The 19452-nt window shown below is 41.3% G+C and overlaps 1 protein-coding gene across 27 annotated transcripts in view; it reads right to left on the bottom strand.

Moving 5' to 3' along the window:
* Positions 1-19452, bottom strand: part of ank2b (ankyrin 2b, neuronal) — a 142758-nt gene that overhangs the window by 9768 nt on the left and 113538 nt on the right. For 19 of the 27 annotated variants that reach the window (XM_058624383.1, XM_058624382.1, XM_058624388.1 and 16 more), the window contains 6 exons: positions 12787-17373; positions 12200-12277; positions 11617-11748; positions 11365-11514; positions 10402-10630; positions 9911-9971 (listed from right to left, as the gene is read on the bottom strand). In XM_058624383.1, the coding sequence (XP_058480366.1) occupies positions 9911-9971; positions 10402-10630; positions 11365-11514; positions 11617-11748; positions 12200-12277; positions 12787-17373 (5237 nt within the window). The remainder of the gene's footprint in view (positions 1-9910; positions 9972-10401; positions 10631-11364; positions 11515-11616; positions 11749-12199; positions 12278-12786; positions 17374-19452) is intronic. The other 8 variants (XM_058624400.1, XM_058624401.1, XM_058624402.1 and 5 more) reach the window with 6 other exon arrangements.

The following is a 19452-nucleotide window of genomic DNA, read 5'->3' as shown; positions in this document are numbered from 1 at the left end:
CTGGCGAATCAGGGGGCAGGTGTTTAAATTCATCATTTGAACTATCAGACTGAGGTGATACTGATCTCACGTCAGTGACATCGATGCCAAATGAAGCATCATCTGACACATCACATTCAGAATCTGACAATATAGCAGACAAACTCCCAATGTGCCTCTCTGCTGATGAAATCTCAAGAACATCTTGTGTAAAAGAAGGGAGAGGTGAGTCCGGAGACAGACGCTGGTGTTCATTTGTGGATTCAACTGATAGTGGCCTTACATGTTCTAAGCTTTCTGATTCAGCAGAATCTTGTCTATTTCCAACACAATAATTCCTAGAAAACAAAAACTCATTCAAACCATACTCAAAATCAGATTCAACAGATTCAGGGGAAGTTGATCTGTACCCGACATTGACAATTACATGTTCACGTATGGCTGGCCTGAATTCAGGTATGGGTGAGTCTGGTGACAGAGCCCGATATTCATCTACAGAGTCAGGTGAAGAGGGTCTAATTTCATGAACTGGTGATCTTACACTAAAAACAATGTATTCTTCATCTGAACATGCTGACTCAGGTGATGTTGACCTACATCCAAAAAATTGAGGTAATTCTAATATCGAAGGCATAAACTCAGTTATAGGCGAATCAGGTGAAAGTCTGAGTGATGACAAAGATTCAGGAGATGAAGGTCTACTCTCCAAGAATATTGGCAGATTCGATTCCATGTCTAAATCTGAGGAGACTGACTCTGGAGAAGTGGACCTCAAGTCCATGTGGTAAACAGAGGATTCATGTAGTGTCGTTTTAAAGTCAGGTATTGGTGAGTCTGGAGAAAGAGGTCTAAATCCGTCAACGGATGCAGTTGAACAAGGAGATGCTGCTCTTTGCACAAAATCCCAGGGGAAATGCAGATCTGTCTCTTCATCCCAATCTGAAACTATCGATTCTGGTGATGTGGATCTGTACCTTACCCTTAATATGACAGGCAGATTTATTCTGTACTGGGGGAGAGGAGAGTCGAGAGGCAAATATGTAAGATTAACATCAAATATTTCTGACTGAGGAGACTCTGCTCTATCATCAGAATTAAACATCTGTGAAATCTCTAATGTATATTCATCTTCTGAAGCCTCTGATTCAGGTGATGGCGACTCATAACCATTAAACTCACAATAAGTCTCTGTAAAAGCTTGTCTAAAGTCAGGTAAAGGAGAATCAGCAGAGAGTCTTCTGTTTTTACTCAGAGATGCTAAGGACTCAGGAGAAGAAGGTCGCTCCTCTATTTCCAGTGGCAAAGATAATTCCATTTCCAAGTCTGATAACACTGATTCAGGTGAGGAGCACCTTGAGGCCAAATGTGATATAAAGGATTCTTGTAATGACTGCGCAAATTCAGGAATGGGTGAGTCTGGTGAAAGAGGTCTTAATCTATCATTGGATGCGGTTGAACCAGGAGATGCAGCTCTTTGCTCAAAATCCCCCAGAAAAAATAAATTATTTTCTTCATCCCAATCTGAATGTACAGATTCCGGTGATATGGATCTGCACCTTCCTCTTGATATAACAGGTGCACTTACACTGTACTGAGGTAGCGGAGAGTCACAAAGACAATATTTTAGATCTCCATCAAACCCTTCTGACAGTGGCGATTCTGCTCTGTCCTCCACATTAAACACTGGTGAAGTCTCTAATGTATATTCATCTTCTGAAGCCTCTGATTCAGGTAATGGTGACCTATAACCTTTATACTCACAATAAGTCTCTGTAAAAGCTTGTCTAAAGTCAGGTAAAGGAGAATCAGCAGAGAGTCTTCTGTTTTTGCTCAGAGATGCTAAGGACTCAGGAGAAGAAGGTCGCTCTTCTACTACCATTGGGAAAGAAAATTCCATTTCCAAGTCTGACAACACTGACTCAGGTGAGGAGCACCTTGAGTCCAAGTGTGATGTGAAGGATTCTTGCAGAGATTGTGCAAACACAGGAATTGGTGAGTCTGGCGAAAGACATCTAAATCCATCATTGGATGCAGTTGAGCCAGGAGATGCTGCTCTTTGCTCAAAATCCCCCAGAAAATAGAAATTATTTTCTTCATCCCAATCTGAATGTACAGATTCCGGTGATATGGATCTGCACCTTCCTCTTGATATAACAGGTGCACTTACACTGTACTGAGGTAGTGGAGAGTCACAAAGACAATATTTTAGATCTCCATCAAACCCTTCTGACAGTGGCGATTCTGCTCTGTCCTCCACATTAAATACTGGTGAAGTCTCTAATGTATATTCATCTTCTGAAGCCTCTGATTCAGGTAATGGTGACCTATAACCTTTATACTCACAATAAGTCTCTGTAAAAGCTTGTCTAAAGTCAGGTAAAGGAGAATCAGCAGAGAGTCTTCTGTTTTTGCTCAGAGATGCTAAGGACTCAGGAGAAGAAGGTCGCTCTTCTACTACCATTGGGAAAGATAACTCCATTTCCAAGTCTGACAACACTGACTCAGGTGAGGAGCACCTTGAGTCCAAGTGTGATGTGAAGGATTCTTGCAGAGATTGTGCAAACACAGGAATTGGTGAGTCTGGCGAAAGACATCTAAATCCATCATTGGATGCAGTTGAGCCAGGAGATGCTGCTCTTTGCTCAAAATCCCCCAGAAAATAGAAATTATTTTCTTCATCCCAATCTGAATATACTGATGCTGGTGATGTGGATCTGTACCTTAATCTTGAGAGATTACGAGAGGCACTTGGTGTGTACTGGGGTAATGGAGAGTCATGAAGCAAAAACCTAGGATCAACATCAAACACGTCTGACTGAGGCGATTCTGCCCTGTCCTCAAAATTACACATTTGTAAAATATCTGATTTAGACTCCTTTTCTGATGCCTCTGATTCAGGTGATGATGACCTATAGCCTTTAAACTCACAAGAGATCTCTGAAAAAGACCTAAAGTCAGGTAAAGGGGAATCAGGAGAAAGTCTTCTGTTTTTACTCAGAGATGCAAAGGACTCAGGAGAAGAAGTTCGGTCTTCTAAAACCATTGGGAAAGGTAATTGAATTTCCACTTCTGACAACACTGATTCTGGTGAGGAGCACTCTGAGTCAAAGTGTGATGTGAAGGATTCTTGCAGAGATTTTGCAAATACAGGAATGGGTGAGTCTGGTGAAAGTGGTCTGAATTCATTTTGAGAGGTATTTGAATCAGGAGAAGCTGCTCTGTCGTCTAAAGGACCGGGAAGACACGACTCAGTCTCCAAGTCGTTGTCTGAATAAACTGACTCAGGGGATGTAGATCTACACATTACTGCATAAAGAGGAGGCTCAGTATGGGTGTAATGGGGTATTGGAGAGTCTGGTGACAACTTCTGATATTCAGAGGAAGACAAGACTGACTGAGGAGAATTTGGTCTCTCCTCAGCTTCAAAAAACTGCAACACCAGAGGGGCAAATTCCACATCTGATGCCAATGATTCAGGCGATGCTGACCTGTAACCACTGACATCAACATGTGGAATAGTGGGTTTAAAGTCAGGAATGGGAGAATCAGCTGAAAGTCGTCTGAATTTACTTACCGACGCTAAAGACTCCGGGGATGAAGGCCGCTCATCAAATACCAGTGAAAAGGGTAATTCCAATTCTACATCAAACTCTGACAACACTGACTCAGGTGAAAAGGACCTATATTCCATTTTTGACTCCTGTAGAATTGGTTTAAATTCTGGAATGGGGGAATCTGGTGAAAGAGGTCTAAATTCATTTAGAGAACTCCTGGATTCAGGAGAGGATGATCTTAAATTTGAGGTTAACATTAGCGACGTAGGTGAGAAAGGCCTATATTCTGATTCCGAGTCAGGTGACAGAGGTCTCTTTTCTACTTGTGCTTCCAAATACTCAGGGGAATCTGGTCTTTGTTCTATATCAGATGGAGAATTAATCAAAGGTGCATACTCAATATCTGATGTAGTTGATTCAGGGGATGCAGAGCTAAATTCAATAAATGATGGAAATCGTTCAACTACTGTTGTGCTAAATTGGGGAATGGGGGAATCTGGTGACAGGGCCGGGTTTTCATTTCTCGATGACCCTGAATCAGGTGATGGAGGTCGATGCTCATTGGATACTGATGGAAACAATTCATCTTCACACTCTATATCTGAGTGACAAACTGACCCAGGGGATTCAGCAGTTAAAAAAGTTGGTTGAAGTACGGTCTGCCCAAAGTCAGGTATGGGTGAATCGGGTGAAAGAGCCTTGAGCTCATTTTCTGAATCTGAACTGAAGGATTCCCGTTGTGCCTCCACAAATGACATGTCCAAATTAGCCATTCCAGTGTCTGACATTATGGATAAAGGGGTTGATGACCTGCTGCCCGCAACTAACACAACTGATTCTATACACTGGCTGAATTGTGGTACATGAGAATCTGGTGATAAGGTCCTGATTTTATTAACTAATGTTGAATCAGGGGATGCAGTTCTTATTTCTGTTGTCAACTCAACAGATTGAGGTGACACGGACCTATATTCCATCACACTTTCTTGTAAAAATGGCCTAAGCTCAATTTCTGATGTCATTGAATCAGGATCACATTGTCCTTCTTGGTAGCTGGACTTGGGTTGACTTGATGAATCCTCAAACTCTGGGGAACCTGGTTTACAAGGTCTAAATATGTCCTCCAAGGACTCTGTGTCCTGAGGAATGGACATCTGAACATAGTTAGGTGAGATTGGTCCACCTCTCTCCTCGTCTGAATCAAGGAGACCATGTTCTTTACCGACATCCACATATTTAAACACTACAGTTGTACTTACGTTAGCATCCTTTATATAATGAGGGTCATACAGCTGACGTATAAGCTGGTTTTCTCTAAATGTTGAACCTGCAATGGATTGCTTTTCTTCAAGCATTATAGACACGGATTCAGGTGAATCTGCTCTGTGGTCTATAAATTTGTCTGAAATAGAAACCTGATATTCAACGTCTGAATGCACTGATTCTGGTGAAGACAATCTGTACCCAATGGAAGCTGTAATGGATTCAGGCACTGATGGTGTGAAGTCTGGTAAAGGTGAGTCAATAGAAAGCACCCCGTTTTCTTCAGTAGATATTGAAGAACCACGTGACAAAGGTCGAGTTTCATTAAAAGACATAGGGATGTAAAGTTCTGATTCCTCATCTGACAAGGGTGATTCTGGTGAATGTGGCAAATATTGTGAAATGTGACAAATGTCAACAGAAAATTGGGCAATCGGTGAATCTGGGGGCGAGTCTTTCAAAGATTCAGGAGAATCAGACCTTAGTGTACTTATTAATGTTAATTCCCTTGCTGATAAAGGTCTGTATTCAGAATCAGAATCAGGTGACAATGGTCGCTCTTCTCCCTGAATCTTTGCTTGAACTGCTTGTAGAACATCTGCATCAGGTTGCCCATCAATGTCCAACTTCACACCATCACCTTTCTCGCTTTCTTTCTCACCAGAATCCTCTAGAACATTTTCTCTCAGTGTTTCTTCTTTCCAAATCTTTGCTTGTAATACTTGTATAACACCTCTATCAGACTGTCCTGCAATGTCTACATTCTTACCATCATCGGACTCTCTTTGAACATGCCCGCCTGGTCTCTCTTCCCCCTTAGTCTTTACTTTTAATGCCTCTACAACATCTGTCTCAGATGATTCTGTTATGTCCAACTTTACACCATTATTTGACTCTCCTGTCACACCAGAATCATCTAACACATGGTCCTCTTGTCTCTCAATTTTCATTTTTGCTACTTGTATAACACCTAGATCAGACTGTGCTGCAATATCCAACTTCATACCATCATCTGACTCTTCTTCTTTTACACCAGAATCCTCTAGAACATACTCCGTTCTAGTTCCTGCATACTCAAAAATCGCTGTTTTATTGCAATATGTTTCTCCAACATATTGAGGATCACATATTTGAGAAACTAACTTCCAAGGTTCAGCACTATAAACAAGCCTATAGACTGGTACCTGAATTGCCTTTAGATTTTGACCAGTGCCACTCTGCCCTCTCTCAGTGGTCTCTTTAATGTGCGATTCTAAGTCAGATCTCTCCTTGGAGGTAACTATAACTTCACATGACTGTAAACATTCAAGATCTGGAGTCACTGACTTGGGAGATGTTGAAGTATCGACAATGACTGAGACCAAATCAGTAGGCCCTGTTTCGATGTTGGGAATTGTCAAACCCCCGATGTAGTCATCTCCAGGAACTACTGAATCATGTATTGATGGTCTTGCTTCAGAGCATTGTTGTGATTGAGAGAGAGTCCCATGTTCTAGATCGGAACAAATGGAAACCAGTGACAAGGACCCTTCCAGTGTGTTTGAAACAGGAACTTCTGACAAAGTCTCTTTAAGAACAGGAATGGGTGACTCAGGGGAAGGTGGCCTGTTTACGTCATCAGAATTTGGGGAGGAGAGTCTGTTTTCAGTGAATAATAATGGCTTGCTGACAAACCCATATTCAACATCTGAGGCTACAGATTCAACTGATGAACAGTGATCCAATCTAGCATAAAGAACTGATTCTGACAAAGACGGTCTAAAATCAGGAATAGGTGAGTCAGGTGATAGTGCCCTGTATATGTTCATACATGGCGCTGAATCAGGAGATACTGATCTGTCTTCAAAAGGAAAAGAAATATCTAAATCTGTCTCCAGCTCCACATCGGACAATGCAGACTCTGTGGACACTGATCTGTGATAAATTTGAGATGGGCAATCGAGAGAGTGTAAATACTGAGGAATAGGGGAATCTGGTGATAAAGCTCGCTGGCTATCTACAGATCTCCCCGAGTGGGAGGAGCCTGGTCTGTATGATTCCAGCAGACTCAGTGATTCTGGTGACATGGGTCTATATTCTGCTTCAGAATCAGGCGAAAGTGGTCTTTGGTAATTTTCTAATTGCAAAACCATAGTTTCTTCTGCATCTGCCTCATCTAAATGTGTTTGGTAAGACTCTGTTACTGTTTCAAAATGAAATGCATCTGTCTTACTTATGAAGGTTTTTCCTACATACTGCGGGTCACAGATAGGAGAGATAAGCGTCCTAAATTCGGTATCATATGCTATACTGGGTTTTTGCTGATCTTCAGGTACATTTTTAGGAAATGTTAGTGACGACAGTAAATCATCAGATACAGTGTCTGTTAATGTTTGATCATGTGCTGGCATTCCTTCATGTGTTTCAGATATAAACTCAGCTGATTCATTCTGATATGTTGTGACATTCTGCACAAGTTCACAAGAAGATGTTTCCTCAGTCAATGGGTTGTGCATTTCCTCCTTTGATTTTTCTATGTCAGACTCATGTGATGATTCCTCTGTCATCAAATCAGTTGAAAAGTACTCAGCTTCTGCTTGTGGCGTGACAATGTCAAACTCTCCAACACCCAGGACCACTGTTTCTATGTTGGTAGCTACTGTTTCACTATTTTTCCTGAGACTTTCATCTAAAGCTTTTGACAGAACACAGCCTTTGTTCTCTGTATCAACAATTACATTTGATTTTGCTTTATTGTCTTCTAAATTAATTGTAGCATCTGTTGGCTCAAGTGCCATATCCTCTTCAGGAGGTAGGTCAATCACAGGATTTGATAACAGCCCATAAGAAGTTGTGGAATCACTATAATTAGGAGATAATGACTGTTCCTCAAAATGCGACTGTAATGGTACAGGCTGATGCTCTTTATCTGACAATACCAGTTGTTTTACAGTCTCGGTTTCAGGTAAAGATGTTCTTAACACCCTTGTCTCTGGAGAAATTGGTCTGTCATCAGAAACTAGCTCTGGAGAATGAGGAATTTCATCAATATCAGACATACCTATAATAACCCAGTCATCATCAGACTCTAATACTAATTCCACTGGTGTTTGTGGTTTGGGCTTAATATCAAAGACTACAGGTTCAGGTGATATTGGTCTACGACCAGCAGATATGGAATCATATACTATTTGTGAGGATTCAGTTGAGTCAGGGGAAGGTACTCTATGTTCAGTGACAAATTCATCTCGAGATGCAACGGAAGCAGGTGATGTAGCTCTTATCTCATGATTAAATGATCCTGGAGACATCGAGCCATACTCCACATCTGAGCATAGTGATTCAACTGAACTGGATCTCTCCCCTCTCATGTAAACAACAGTGTCAGGCCAATTATAAGGGAACTCAGGTACAGGTGAATCAGGTGACAATGCCTTATATTCATTTACAGATGCACAAGACTCTGGGGATGAGCACCTGTTCACAAAAGGCAATGATAACAAAATGCTCTGTTCAATGTCCATATTGGATGATGCTGATTCAGGTGAGGATGATCTACATTCACCAAATGTAAAAGATTCACAGACAGCATGACCAAATTCTGGTATGGGAGAGTCTGGTGGAAGCTGACAGTGTGCAGTGATTGATCCTAAGGATTCAGGGGATGATGATCTCATGTCATGGAAATCAGGAGATACAGTCACATTCTCAGATGATGTACAAGGCCACTGCTGACTTTCTGCAATTCTAGACTCAGGGGATGAAGTTCTGTCCTCTATGTCAAAAGTTAAAGACTGAGGTGAGATGGATCTCTCACTGCTGTAATCACTGACTAGTGGTAATGGCCTTCCAAATGGCCTTTTGTTTGGAACCATTGGCGTTAATGGCCTTTCCTCTGCTTCTGATGTCCGGAGCTCATAAATGTCTCTTGATGCACCCAGCAAAGGTTGCCACTGAGCAGATTCCATATCATCACTTGTTTCCCATGAAAGAACAGTGGGTGGGAGGGGAGACAATGGTCTAAACTGAGGTATTGGGGAATCAGGAGCAAGAAAATTCAGCTCATTTACTGACACCTCTGATTCCGGTGACGAGGACCTACTCTCTGTCAGTAATATTGATGTATCAGGTAATAATTCAAGTGAAAATGATCTATGAAGAACTAAACTATGACACTGGCCACTGGTTTCTGATGTTAATTCTGGTGAAGAGGGTCTACATCTGATTGGTTCAGTTTCAGTTGTCTTCTCTATGAAGTACACAGCCTCATATTCAGGTTGCAATGAGTCATGGGTCAACTGAATAAAGCCAGAGCTTAAAGATTTTGGTTTGGCTGAATCTTGGGTTTGAATTATGCCATCCTTGGATCTGATATCAAGGTCACAGGAAGCTGTCGCCTGGTAAACATTAATCTTATGCTCAGAGTTTGAAACATCTTCACCATTCTTTGCTCCTGCAACTTCATCTTTCCTATCCTCACTTTGAACAGCTTCTTGAGGGGAAGCATTAATGCACATGACAGAAGCATCCTCATGATCGGAATCAACCAGTTTAACATCATATCCATAGAGGACTTGATACAGTCGATGTGTAACTTCATCCATGTGTCTTGAAGCCTCTTCTGGGGGCTGTGTAGATAATTCCGATGCAGTAAGAGAAACAGAAGAAGGCTCAGGTGCAGGCTGAGTAGATGGATTCATTTGTTCATTTCTTGACCCTGGTGTGAGGCATACCTTCTCCATAACCTCTTTGGTTTCCATAAGCTCCATTGACAGGCTCATGAAGTCTTGCTCAGCTTGTTCACACTCAATCAAGCTGTCTCCAAAATCGGTCATAGATAGCGGTCGACTCTCGCAGACACCTGTACGAGAGCCAGAGGAAGACTCCCGCCAGCGCAGCAATGACAAATGATCAACATCATATTCAGCAGTTTGTAGACACTCCAAGCTCCACTCATCTCCCCCTTCTGCCCCCTCATACCCAGCAGCCCCCTCATCATCACATGGCTGAACCGTGGGATAAGGAGGTGGGGTAATTTGGGTGCCTAGCTTGGGTCCCCCTTTGTACACAGGGTCAATCACCTGAGACCGTAGGTTGTAGGGAGAGGTGCGGTATACTGTGAAAAAAGGACTTACTTGTTTAAAACTGCTTGTGTGTACAGAGTCTGTCATTTCCTCATATATCCTTTGTGATGAGCTGCAAAAAAGAGCATTTTAATTTTCAGTCACTGTCAAAACACAAAGGGATAGCTAAACAGTATGCACTTTATGTTATACACAGTGAAATTCCTTTGCACAAACAGTGGAATCCCTCTACTTGTGATGTTTGTTGATTAATAAATGTTCACCCCTTTAAAATCATATAAAATAAATCTTCTTGATGTCAGATGTCTGCAACAAAAATAAGAAATGCTCTTTTTACCTCATTGACCACACTTATAGGACCACTGCTAAAATTTTAAAGTATATGAACTATGTGCTAGTATGTGAACGGAAGCATGCAGGCAAGTAGTTTACATTTTTAGTTTAGTTCAAATGTTTTTCAGATGAAATGCAACACATGAATTTGCTAAAAACAGCGAAAAAGCTGATGAATTGTCCTTAAATGTATGTTCTGGATTACTTACTATGCTGTTTCCATTTCTTTTTGTAATTTCTCTTTCTGAGCATTTCTAAGAAGGCCTCTGGAGTCTGTCTCTGATCTTCCTGTTGTGTCGTGAAGCGATGACAAGCTGGAGGACAGGTCTTCTGCTGACACCATTGGGACATCTTGTCCGGAGCCAGGACTCCTACGTGCAGTCTCTGCGCGTCTGCTTGGCCGAGGGCTGTCAATGTCTTCATGAAGGGCAGAGAAACCTGTTAAAAGAATATAGAGCAGGTATTTAATATAGGAACATTTACAATAATAAATGAGACAAAATACATGCTCAGATATTCAAAACAGTATCCAGCAATCCAAACAAAACAAATCATACATAAAAACAACATGTAATTCACAACTAAAACCATCACAAATGCAGGGATGCGATAATATAAACTATGACTTCCAGGAAAAAAAAATATGTTTCCTAAACTTTAGCATTCAATTTGCCATGACTATACATTATTTATGCTAAATACATTAACATACATAGTCAATATCCAGGACACTTGCCTTTTTAAAACTTAGTGAATATCTTTGATCTCATATGGAAGTCTATTCCACTCAAATGCTGCCAGTTATAGAAAGGTGTTTTTAAATCTACATGGCACGATGTCTGTAACACTGCGTCTAGTTGAATAACCATTTGTTTCACCCACCATCTTGAAATAATTGCCAAAATATCAAGGGCCATTTCCTTGCGAGACCTTATGTCATCCTGTTTGCTAATGTCAACCATTTAACTCCATAAGTTGTGATGGGCCAATGTAGATCATGACGACTCTAACCAGTTTATTTTTGGGCTGTCTATAGTTTAGTATTGACACACTTGGAGTAGTGCTGTACCAAGTAGTGCAGGCATAATCAAGGTGTGGATGAAGTAAAACAAAGGCTAGCATGTTCAGAATGTTTTTTTCCTTTTGAGAATCCAGTAAAGTGACTTATGCACCTTCACTGTGGTCAAGTGCTATGGTTCGTTCAATTTCTGCATAGGTATGTGATGATGTCTCCTCCTGAGTGGACTTTGTTATTTTGGTTTCAATGAGGTGAACGATGTCCATTCGGTTGATCTTTGTCAGCCTTTTGATGAGAGATGTTTCTGTTGAAGCAAAGACAAAAAAAAGGTCAACTTTATCTCAACTAGAGGTTTAACTTTAAATTCTCACAAGACCTTTTGCTAAATATCCTATTCATCGCTGACCTGCGGCATGTTTTCCTTCCCTCTCTGCCCAGTGTTTCAAAAGAGCATGACTCTGGTCTTGCAGTGAGTTGGGGTTTTCGATCCTTATCAGGTTGATCCTTTCCTCACTGAAATCAAGCTCTCGTGCCAACTCTACGGAGAGAAAAGAAGATATATAATGAGTACATTTTAAAATAAATAAACAAGATTTGAAATGATGTGTCAGAGTCTGCCAAATGTTAAAGCTAGGATCAGTAAGCCTGGAAAAGCTGCAGTGAGAAAAAAATCACATCTCCCCTTTAGCCATCTTGTCGAAGCTCTGTCCCTAAAACACTTCCATGACTAATTTGTATACTTTAGATGTACAGTAGATTACTGTTTCCAAGTGTTCTAATTTAAACGTTTGGTTGTATTTATTATAGTATTACTATAGCTACTGACACCGTTTGTGTTTTTTTTTTGCTTTATCAGTGGTAATCAATGTATGAGATTTCAACAAATAAGATAAATGTGTTTTAGGATGAAAATGAACCCAGCTTTAAGTAACAATGTAGTTTGAGCATTTGGCAGTCTGAACACTTACTGCTACAAAGAGAAGACTCACCCGTCCAGCTGAAGCCCAAGTGGTCAGCTATAATGGCCAACCGTTCCTCTCTACTCTCTGCTTCATCCTGTGGGTCTACTGCAAATACCACCAGACAGCCATGAGCGGTCACAGCCGCAAGATTTACCAAATAAAGACAAATTCACAAGCAATATCTGCTAGAAACTTCACTGGCTTTCTTTGTGTTATTCACCGTATGGTTTTATAAAATCTAATTCCTTATAGACTGGGACTAGTAACTATCATGACTGTATGTAACAGATCTTTTAGCGATACTAAAACAAAAAAAAAAGTACATTTCAACTGTTGTAAAAGTATTGATAGTACATGTGCTTCGTCAGATAACTACACTTTAATCTTTAAATGTTTTAGGTGCTAGGTTTCCATCTAGCCTTTAGGTCAATCTTGAGATTTTCTACACACATAGAGGAAAAGAGACATTACAAACACATCTCAAACGACAAAGCAACATGGATTCTTCAACTACAACAGGGAAAACTACAAGAGACAGAGAGGCAGCATCATTACAGCTATTGTACTAGTGAGGCAGAAGAGATAGAGAATAGCCCCTTATACTGGGGGGATACCTTGACTTTGGAATGTATCATCTGGAATTCGCTGCATCTGTGTCTCAACAGGGTCGTCCCACAGTGGCCTAATAGGAAAGACGTCTGCTGAAGGAGGGAACTGCATCTCAGAGAAAGTTTCCCTTTCTATTATTGACTGATCAATGAGACTGCTCTCATCATCTGAGTTGGTGGCTGTAACCTCTTGTTCATTCTCTTTCCCTGCCTGTGCCAACCTTGCCACAAGTTTTGCTGCCTCATCGCTTATCTCCTCAAAGAAATCCAAAGACTTTTTGCATGGCTCCCTTTTTTTCTCTTTAGTGGGTGCTGGTGCATGAGGTGAATGAGATGACTGAACACTTTTGCCCCGGACTGGCAATCTGGATTGAAAGCCTTTAGATTTTGCTGACTCTACACTTAAGGGACGACCCTGTTCTTTTTTAGCAGTGGGCCTGGTAGACTCCCCTTCACAGAAGCTCTTGGCTTTGAAAGAAGTTTTCTTGGTTTTGACATTCACAGAGGGACCTGCATCTGTCTCAGATTTTCTCCTTGTATCCTTTTTCACAGGGACTTTCAGCTTTTTCTCTTGGGTAGATTCAACACGTTTGACAGAGGAATCAGGCTTGGGAGTGCTAGCTTTGATGGGAATTCTAGATTTAGAATCAGATGTAAAGGATGCCTCTTTTTTAAGAGTGGTTGAGGAGGAGGTTGCTTTGGATTGAGAGGGAACTGTGGATTTACTCCTAGGGATAGATTTGGCTTGCGATTTGGCTGGAGTCTTTTTAATGCTACTGGAAGCATTTTGTTTTGATTTTCCTGTTTCTGTTGGTTTGGGTGTGTCTACCACCTGTGGCTCTTCTGGAGAAGAGTCAGAAGACTCTTGGCCCTGCTCAGAGTAAACAGATCTGGTAACTGTAGATTCTGCTGTCTGTACATTTGTTATCATTTGGTCACAGAAACTTGTGTCTACCTCTAAGGACCCTTCATTTACAGGTTTATCTGTTTTGGTATCTAGACCTTCTGGGGATGTCTGATCTTTCTTTGTAGAAGCTGAAATGCCCATTTTAGGGATTTTAGATTTGGAAGCATCAGCTTTAGATGCTGTATGATCCCTTTCAGGGGGAGACTGAGGCTGAGAATTTGTTGTTTCTTTGGATTTTTCTTCTTCCTCGATCTTAATCTCCAGTGTTAGATTGAGGCCAACTTCAGGTTCTGCTGCTGGTCTCCTACTTTCTTCCCTGGCCTCTTCTAAGACAGGCTCCTCTAAAGGATGTTCACCTATCTGGAAAAAGGCAAAACCTCCGCCCTCTTCCTCGTAGCTCCTCTTAGTCATGTCAATAGCGCCACTTCTGGTCATCTCAAAGAGCTTTCCTTCTTGGAAAAGAAAAGGGTTGGGCTCACTGGTGGGAGTGCTCTCTTCTGTTGGTGTTCTACCAGGTGTTGTGTCTGGAGTTGCTTGCTCAGATTGACGGTCTACTGCTAGATTCAATATCTTCTGTTCCTCCTCTTTGACACGAGCTGCAAAAGTAGCATCATCCTCCCGCATGGCAGACCACGAGTCAGTATCTACCTTTGCAGTGACACCTTTTGACTCAGTTCTGGGCGGCCCCAGTGCCTCGTCATCTTCTTCTGTGTCTTCGTAAATACACACCTCTGATTTAAACATTTCCTGTGTTTGATGCGTGGCAACACTTGAACTAAGTCCAGTTTCTAGTGCTCCTGTTTGTCCTCTGTGATCTCCTTTTATTTCATCTGTTACATTACTACCAGTTCTTAATGTACCAGTCTGAAGCTCGCTAACACCTAACTCTTCTTTGTTTTCCCTTGCATTCCTTAAGCACTCCTCTTTTTGCTCATCCGTCTTGTTTTCAATATTTGATCTAACATGTTCCTTTTCAGCACTAGAGTCTTTATCAGACTTTGCAGATGGTGAAAGTCTTTGTTCCTGTGCAGTTTCCAGTTTGCATTTTGAATGCTGCTGGTCTGAGACAGAGTGAGGTCCCTCTGAAGTGACACTGGCTGTTGTGTTCTTGACCTCTTTGCAGTGGGATTCCTCATGCAAACCTGCTGAAAAATGAGAGGGAGGTTGTACTTTAATATGGGGATCAACACAAAGAGCTAACTTTGATTCCTCTGTGGGTCTATCAAGCCCACAATCACTTGTGGGCTCTAATGCTTCATGTCTGTCATCCCCTAATTTGGCATCTGCTGAAGGTAACAAATCTTTTCTAGAGTGCTTTTTGCTCTTTGCTTCTTGTTCCATTTCATCAAATGTTTTTATTTTGGCTGCCATCTTAAACATTTCTTCCTCTGGAGTAATTTTTCTCTTAGCTTCATAGCAGTCCTCTTCTTCTGGATCTTCAGGGATGACAGATGGTTTGGATGGAACAGAAAGGAATGTATGGTCAGGGGGTCTGGGGTTTACCTCATAACTTACCTCTTCAGAACTAGGAGTATCAGGGGAGAGGGGACTCTTACCAGAACTTGTCATCTGAGATGTCTGCTCACAACTGTCATCATCAGCACTAGCCTCACGGTCTCGAAGCAGCCTACTACGTAAAGCATCTTGAGGGAATTCTGTAGCTTTGGTGGGCTCTGGTTGGCTCGAGGATTTACTAGGTAGACCTAGTGATGATGGAAAGAAAGGGTGGCCTCTTTGCTCTACAGGGCTACTCTCTAAGGAGTCACGAGGAGGTGATTCCTTGGTTGGGCTAGGTTCAATGGAGTCGGGGGACTTATGGGAGGAATTTTCTTCCATGAGTGAACTACCATCTAGAGAGTCTCTGTGGCTTATTGTACAAGAATCATCAGCAAATGGACTGAGAGCATCTGAATCTTGTTTTAATGACGGATCTATGTTTTCTTGATGCAGAGAAGAGGATCTATAGTCTGGAGAACCAATTAAGGGCAATGTTAACTGATGACCAGGGCTCTCATCATCACTAAGAAAAGATTCTACAGTCTCTGAAATTCTTTTTGTAAGCTTTTGAGGTCTAGATGGCTTAGACTCACTCCTCCTATCATACAAGGACTCACTTGTAATGTGGTCATCTGCAGCCTGGCTGGAAGAAACAGGGAGGGTCAAATCTGTAGATGGTTGGTCTCCAGTGGCCCCTACACCAGAGTCTCCAGACTTCTCTGTGCCTTTATTTAGTTTTTGGACTGTTGTGGTAGCTTGTGATGAAATTGTGTGCTGTCCAGTTTTGGGAGAACACGGACACGGACTTTCAGGACTTGTTCCAGGAGTGGCCAAACCCTCATGTTTGTAGCTGTCCTCTGAGCTTAGATGAGGGGTTCCTTCTCCAGAACTAGCACTTAGTGAGTCTGCCGCACCCTCATGTTTTAGACTGTCGGAGCTGTCATCAAGCCCACCACTTCCAAAGTCTACAGTTTCAGTCAGCTCTGAATGGGCAGGAGCAGCTGCCTTGGTTTCTTTTCCTCTGACTTGCTGCATGGTCTCTTTTTTGCGAGGTTTAGAATCCAAAGATGCTTCTCGCTCTTTAGAGCTTGTTGCTTTGGTCATGGATTTGGAATGGATGGTTTCAGATTTTGAGGTTTTCTCTGCTCTTGGTTTAGTGGATGTTTTGACCTCAAACAGCCCAGACTTTCTTTTCGAGGGGTCCTGCCCCGTTTGGAATGCTTGCATTAGTTCTTTAACTGACATTGTCTCCTCAAGTTTTTCAGATTCAGATTTGGGGGATTTAGGGGGCCCCTGTTTTGATTTAGGGCTTTCTTTGGCTTTAGGAGAGGATTTGCCCACAGCCGGCAATTGTGAAGGCTTGCTTCCAGTGACCTTTTTGCTCTTCTGCTCTGCTTCTACTTTCTGTTGTAAAGCTTTGACTTTGTCCTTTATTGAACCAATGGGAGTTTCTTCAACAAGTGGGGACACAGGTGATGCTGGCCCAGGAGCTGTTGGCACACTTAAGCGAGCACCTGTCTCTGTTGATTCTTCTGCCTGCCCCTGGTCTTTTTCCTTCTTTCTCAGTGGTTTTTTAACATCACCAGCAGTGTTTTTGTCATGTCCTTTGGTCGGAGAGGTTACTTTTGAACTTTTTCTTAGGACAACATCCGTAAATCTTTCTTGGGTGGCTGGTTCTTTCTTAGGTTTTACTTTAGATATTACTGGTGCATCCAGGAGGTATTCTTTAAGATCACCACTGTCCTTTATGGCTTTAGGTCTCGGCGCCCCTCTGTTAGCTCTACTTTCCCTTAAAATAGGTTCTTGAATTTCTAAAGCTGCCATCTTTTTGGCTTCTTCTAGCTCACTGTTTGAGAGAAGAACCCATTCTTCCGACATTCTAGCTGCTTTTGCTGCCTCCTCTGCCACCTCACCCTCATATGTTCCACTTCTTAGTATCTCACTAACTTTCTCAAGGTCCTCTTTGACCTTCTCTAAGTCTTTCTCCATTATTTCTAAGGGTTCTCCAGAAATGTCCTCAGCCCCTTTCTCTAGACCACACCCTCCTAAGGAAGGGGATTTCTCTGTAGAGTCTGCAGTCAAGATGGCAGTCATTTTGATCAAATCTTGTTTCATCTCTGACACGTCGGATAGGAGGTCTGGCTCTCGAATCAGCTCTGATTTCAGGACTGATGACTCCGTCTCTTCATCTTCCATTTGGAAGAACAACAAGTAAGGATTAAAAAAAATCAAAAATTCAAATGAAAGGAGACAGACATGGAAAATGTGGTCAGGACAAGATTGGAGCACACTGCAGGGGTTATAGGACAACAGGTTTACAATGGGTGCTACATCAGGGTATCAGAGGAACTGGGCTTATACTTTGTTTTAAGGATACTGGGTAAACCAAAAAAAAAAATACTGATGGGAAAGGATATGAGCAGGAAATAACTTGCTTATACACGCAGCCAACGCACCCAAACTCACAAGACATAACAACAAAAACAAAAGTAACAGAAATGAAAATAAAAATAACTTCATAATAATGGTGGAAACCATCTGACCAAGAAACACATACAATGGAAAAAGGGACAATAAAAGGAAACAAAGACAAATCAAAAATATCTCAAGATTGCTCAGATGACATGACAAATGTCAACGTAACAAGAGGCCAAAATGGATGAAAAACTAATAAAAAATGCTACTTGTCTATCAAAGAAAGCCAGTGATAATTTACAACAGAACAATGACATGTACAACATAAAATAATTTGACACAGTACAAAGGAAAATCTCAAGAGGATGTGGGATATTTGGAATACTATTACTACTAAAGATTATAAGGAATATTGAAACACGACAAAACAGTGCACAAAACCATAACCAAAAGGTGCTATTTGGGGGACATTACAAAATATAAAGCATGGCAACTAAAGAATAAACACACAAAGGTTGTTAAAACAACAAACCATTAAATATTGTCATACAGACACACAAGCACACGCATACACATGTATGTAAGGCAAGTTATTTCCATGCAAAGCAAAGGGAGGTGCTGATGAAGAGGTCCTGGTGAGGAGTGAATGGAGTCATAGAGAATATGATCTGGTTATGATCAAGAGCTGTGTGATTATAAGGTGTCCCCGTTCAATAATGTGGTCAATATTCATTAAACTACTATTATGTTCAACATCTCTATAAATTATTTTTACAATGTGAATAAGTGAAATTCACAAGTGGACCTATTACTGCTTAATTTTTACACTGTTATATGAACAAGGTGAAGAGAGTAGAAGGACTTGCTTTACCAATATACAAAAGGACTTTTCTTTACGAGGAATATTACTGTAGTATTGTGGTCTCTAATGTTCTGGAATTGGTTGTCAGTGTAATCACCAATACCCAGTTTCAAGAAGCACATATCGGAGCAAGCGACTTATCTTTCAGATTTTGGTACAGCAAGGCAAAAACTGAGGAAGGGGGCAATAGTATCACCAGATGAAGTCCAGATTTGCTTCTGGGATGACATTTCTGATGCTACCTGAACTCTAAATGATGGTGAGTGCATGGGATTGTGTCACACATTGAGATCAATGGGTGTCGTTTAAATCAACAGGACACTTTAACCCATACTAATTCTAGTAAGCCATCAAATGTTAGATTTTGACAAAATCAAATGTGCAGAAATCACGTTAAGTTGGGTATTTGGTCAGAGTTCTGACTCTTTTAAACTACAAACATTTTTCCTGTTCTTTTGTGTTGTCCACAGTTGAATAAGTAAGTAAAAATGCTAGTGTCTAGTCTATACCTTTAAATTTAGCCAAATTGTTTAAATATCTCAACTGTGTCACACTATAAACCTCGAAATGGGTTATTTTTGGTTTGGAACCGCTCAAGTATAAGCGCAAAAATGATGCAACCCCACATGTTAGCCATGACAAGAGGCCACTGTCATTACCACTGACCCATAAATACAAACAAGTCTATGGTTCATGTACATACGTAGATGGCACTGTTTGACCCTTTCTTCATACGTCCAATCTCAAATTGTGAAGAGGAGAGAGTTAAATTGATGAGCGATGTTGAGACAGGTGTAAAATCAGAACAAAAAAAAGAGTGCAAAGTAAAGAGTGAAGTTTAAGCCTCAGGAGGAACAGAACATTGACATGAGGGTGGTGTGGGTAAGGCCTGTTTGTTTGTGTGACACGACAAAAATACAGGAAGCTTAAAGGACTTTGATTAGATTTATAGTCTAGAGTTAATCTACAGTGTATCAGTGTGATTATTCCT

This window comes from Solea solea, chromosome 3, assembly GCF_958295425.1.
Source record: "Solea solea chromosome 3, fSolSol10.1, whole genome shotgun sequence".
Classification (NCBI taxonomy): domain Eukaryota; kingdom Metazoa; phylum Chordata; class Actinopteri; order Pleuronectiformes; family Soleidae; genus Solea; species Solea solea.
This window is presented reverse-complemented; position numbering and strand designations above follow the sequence as displayed.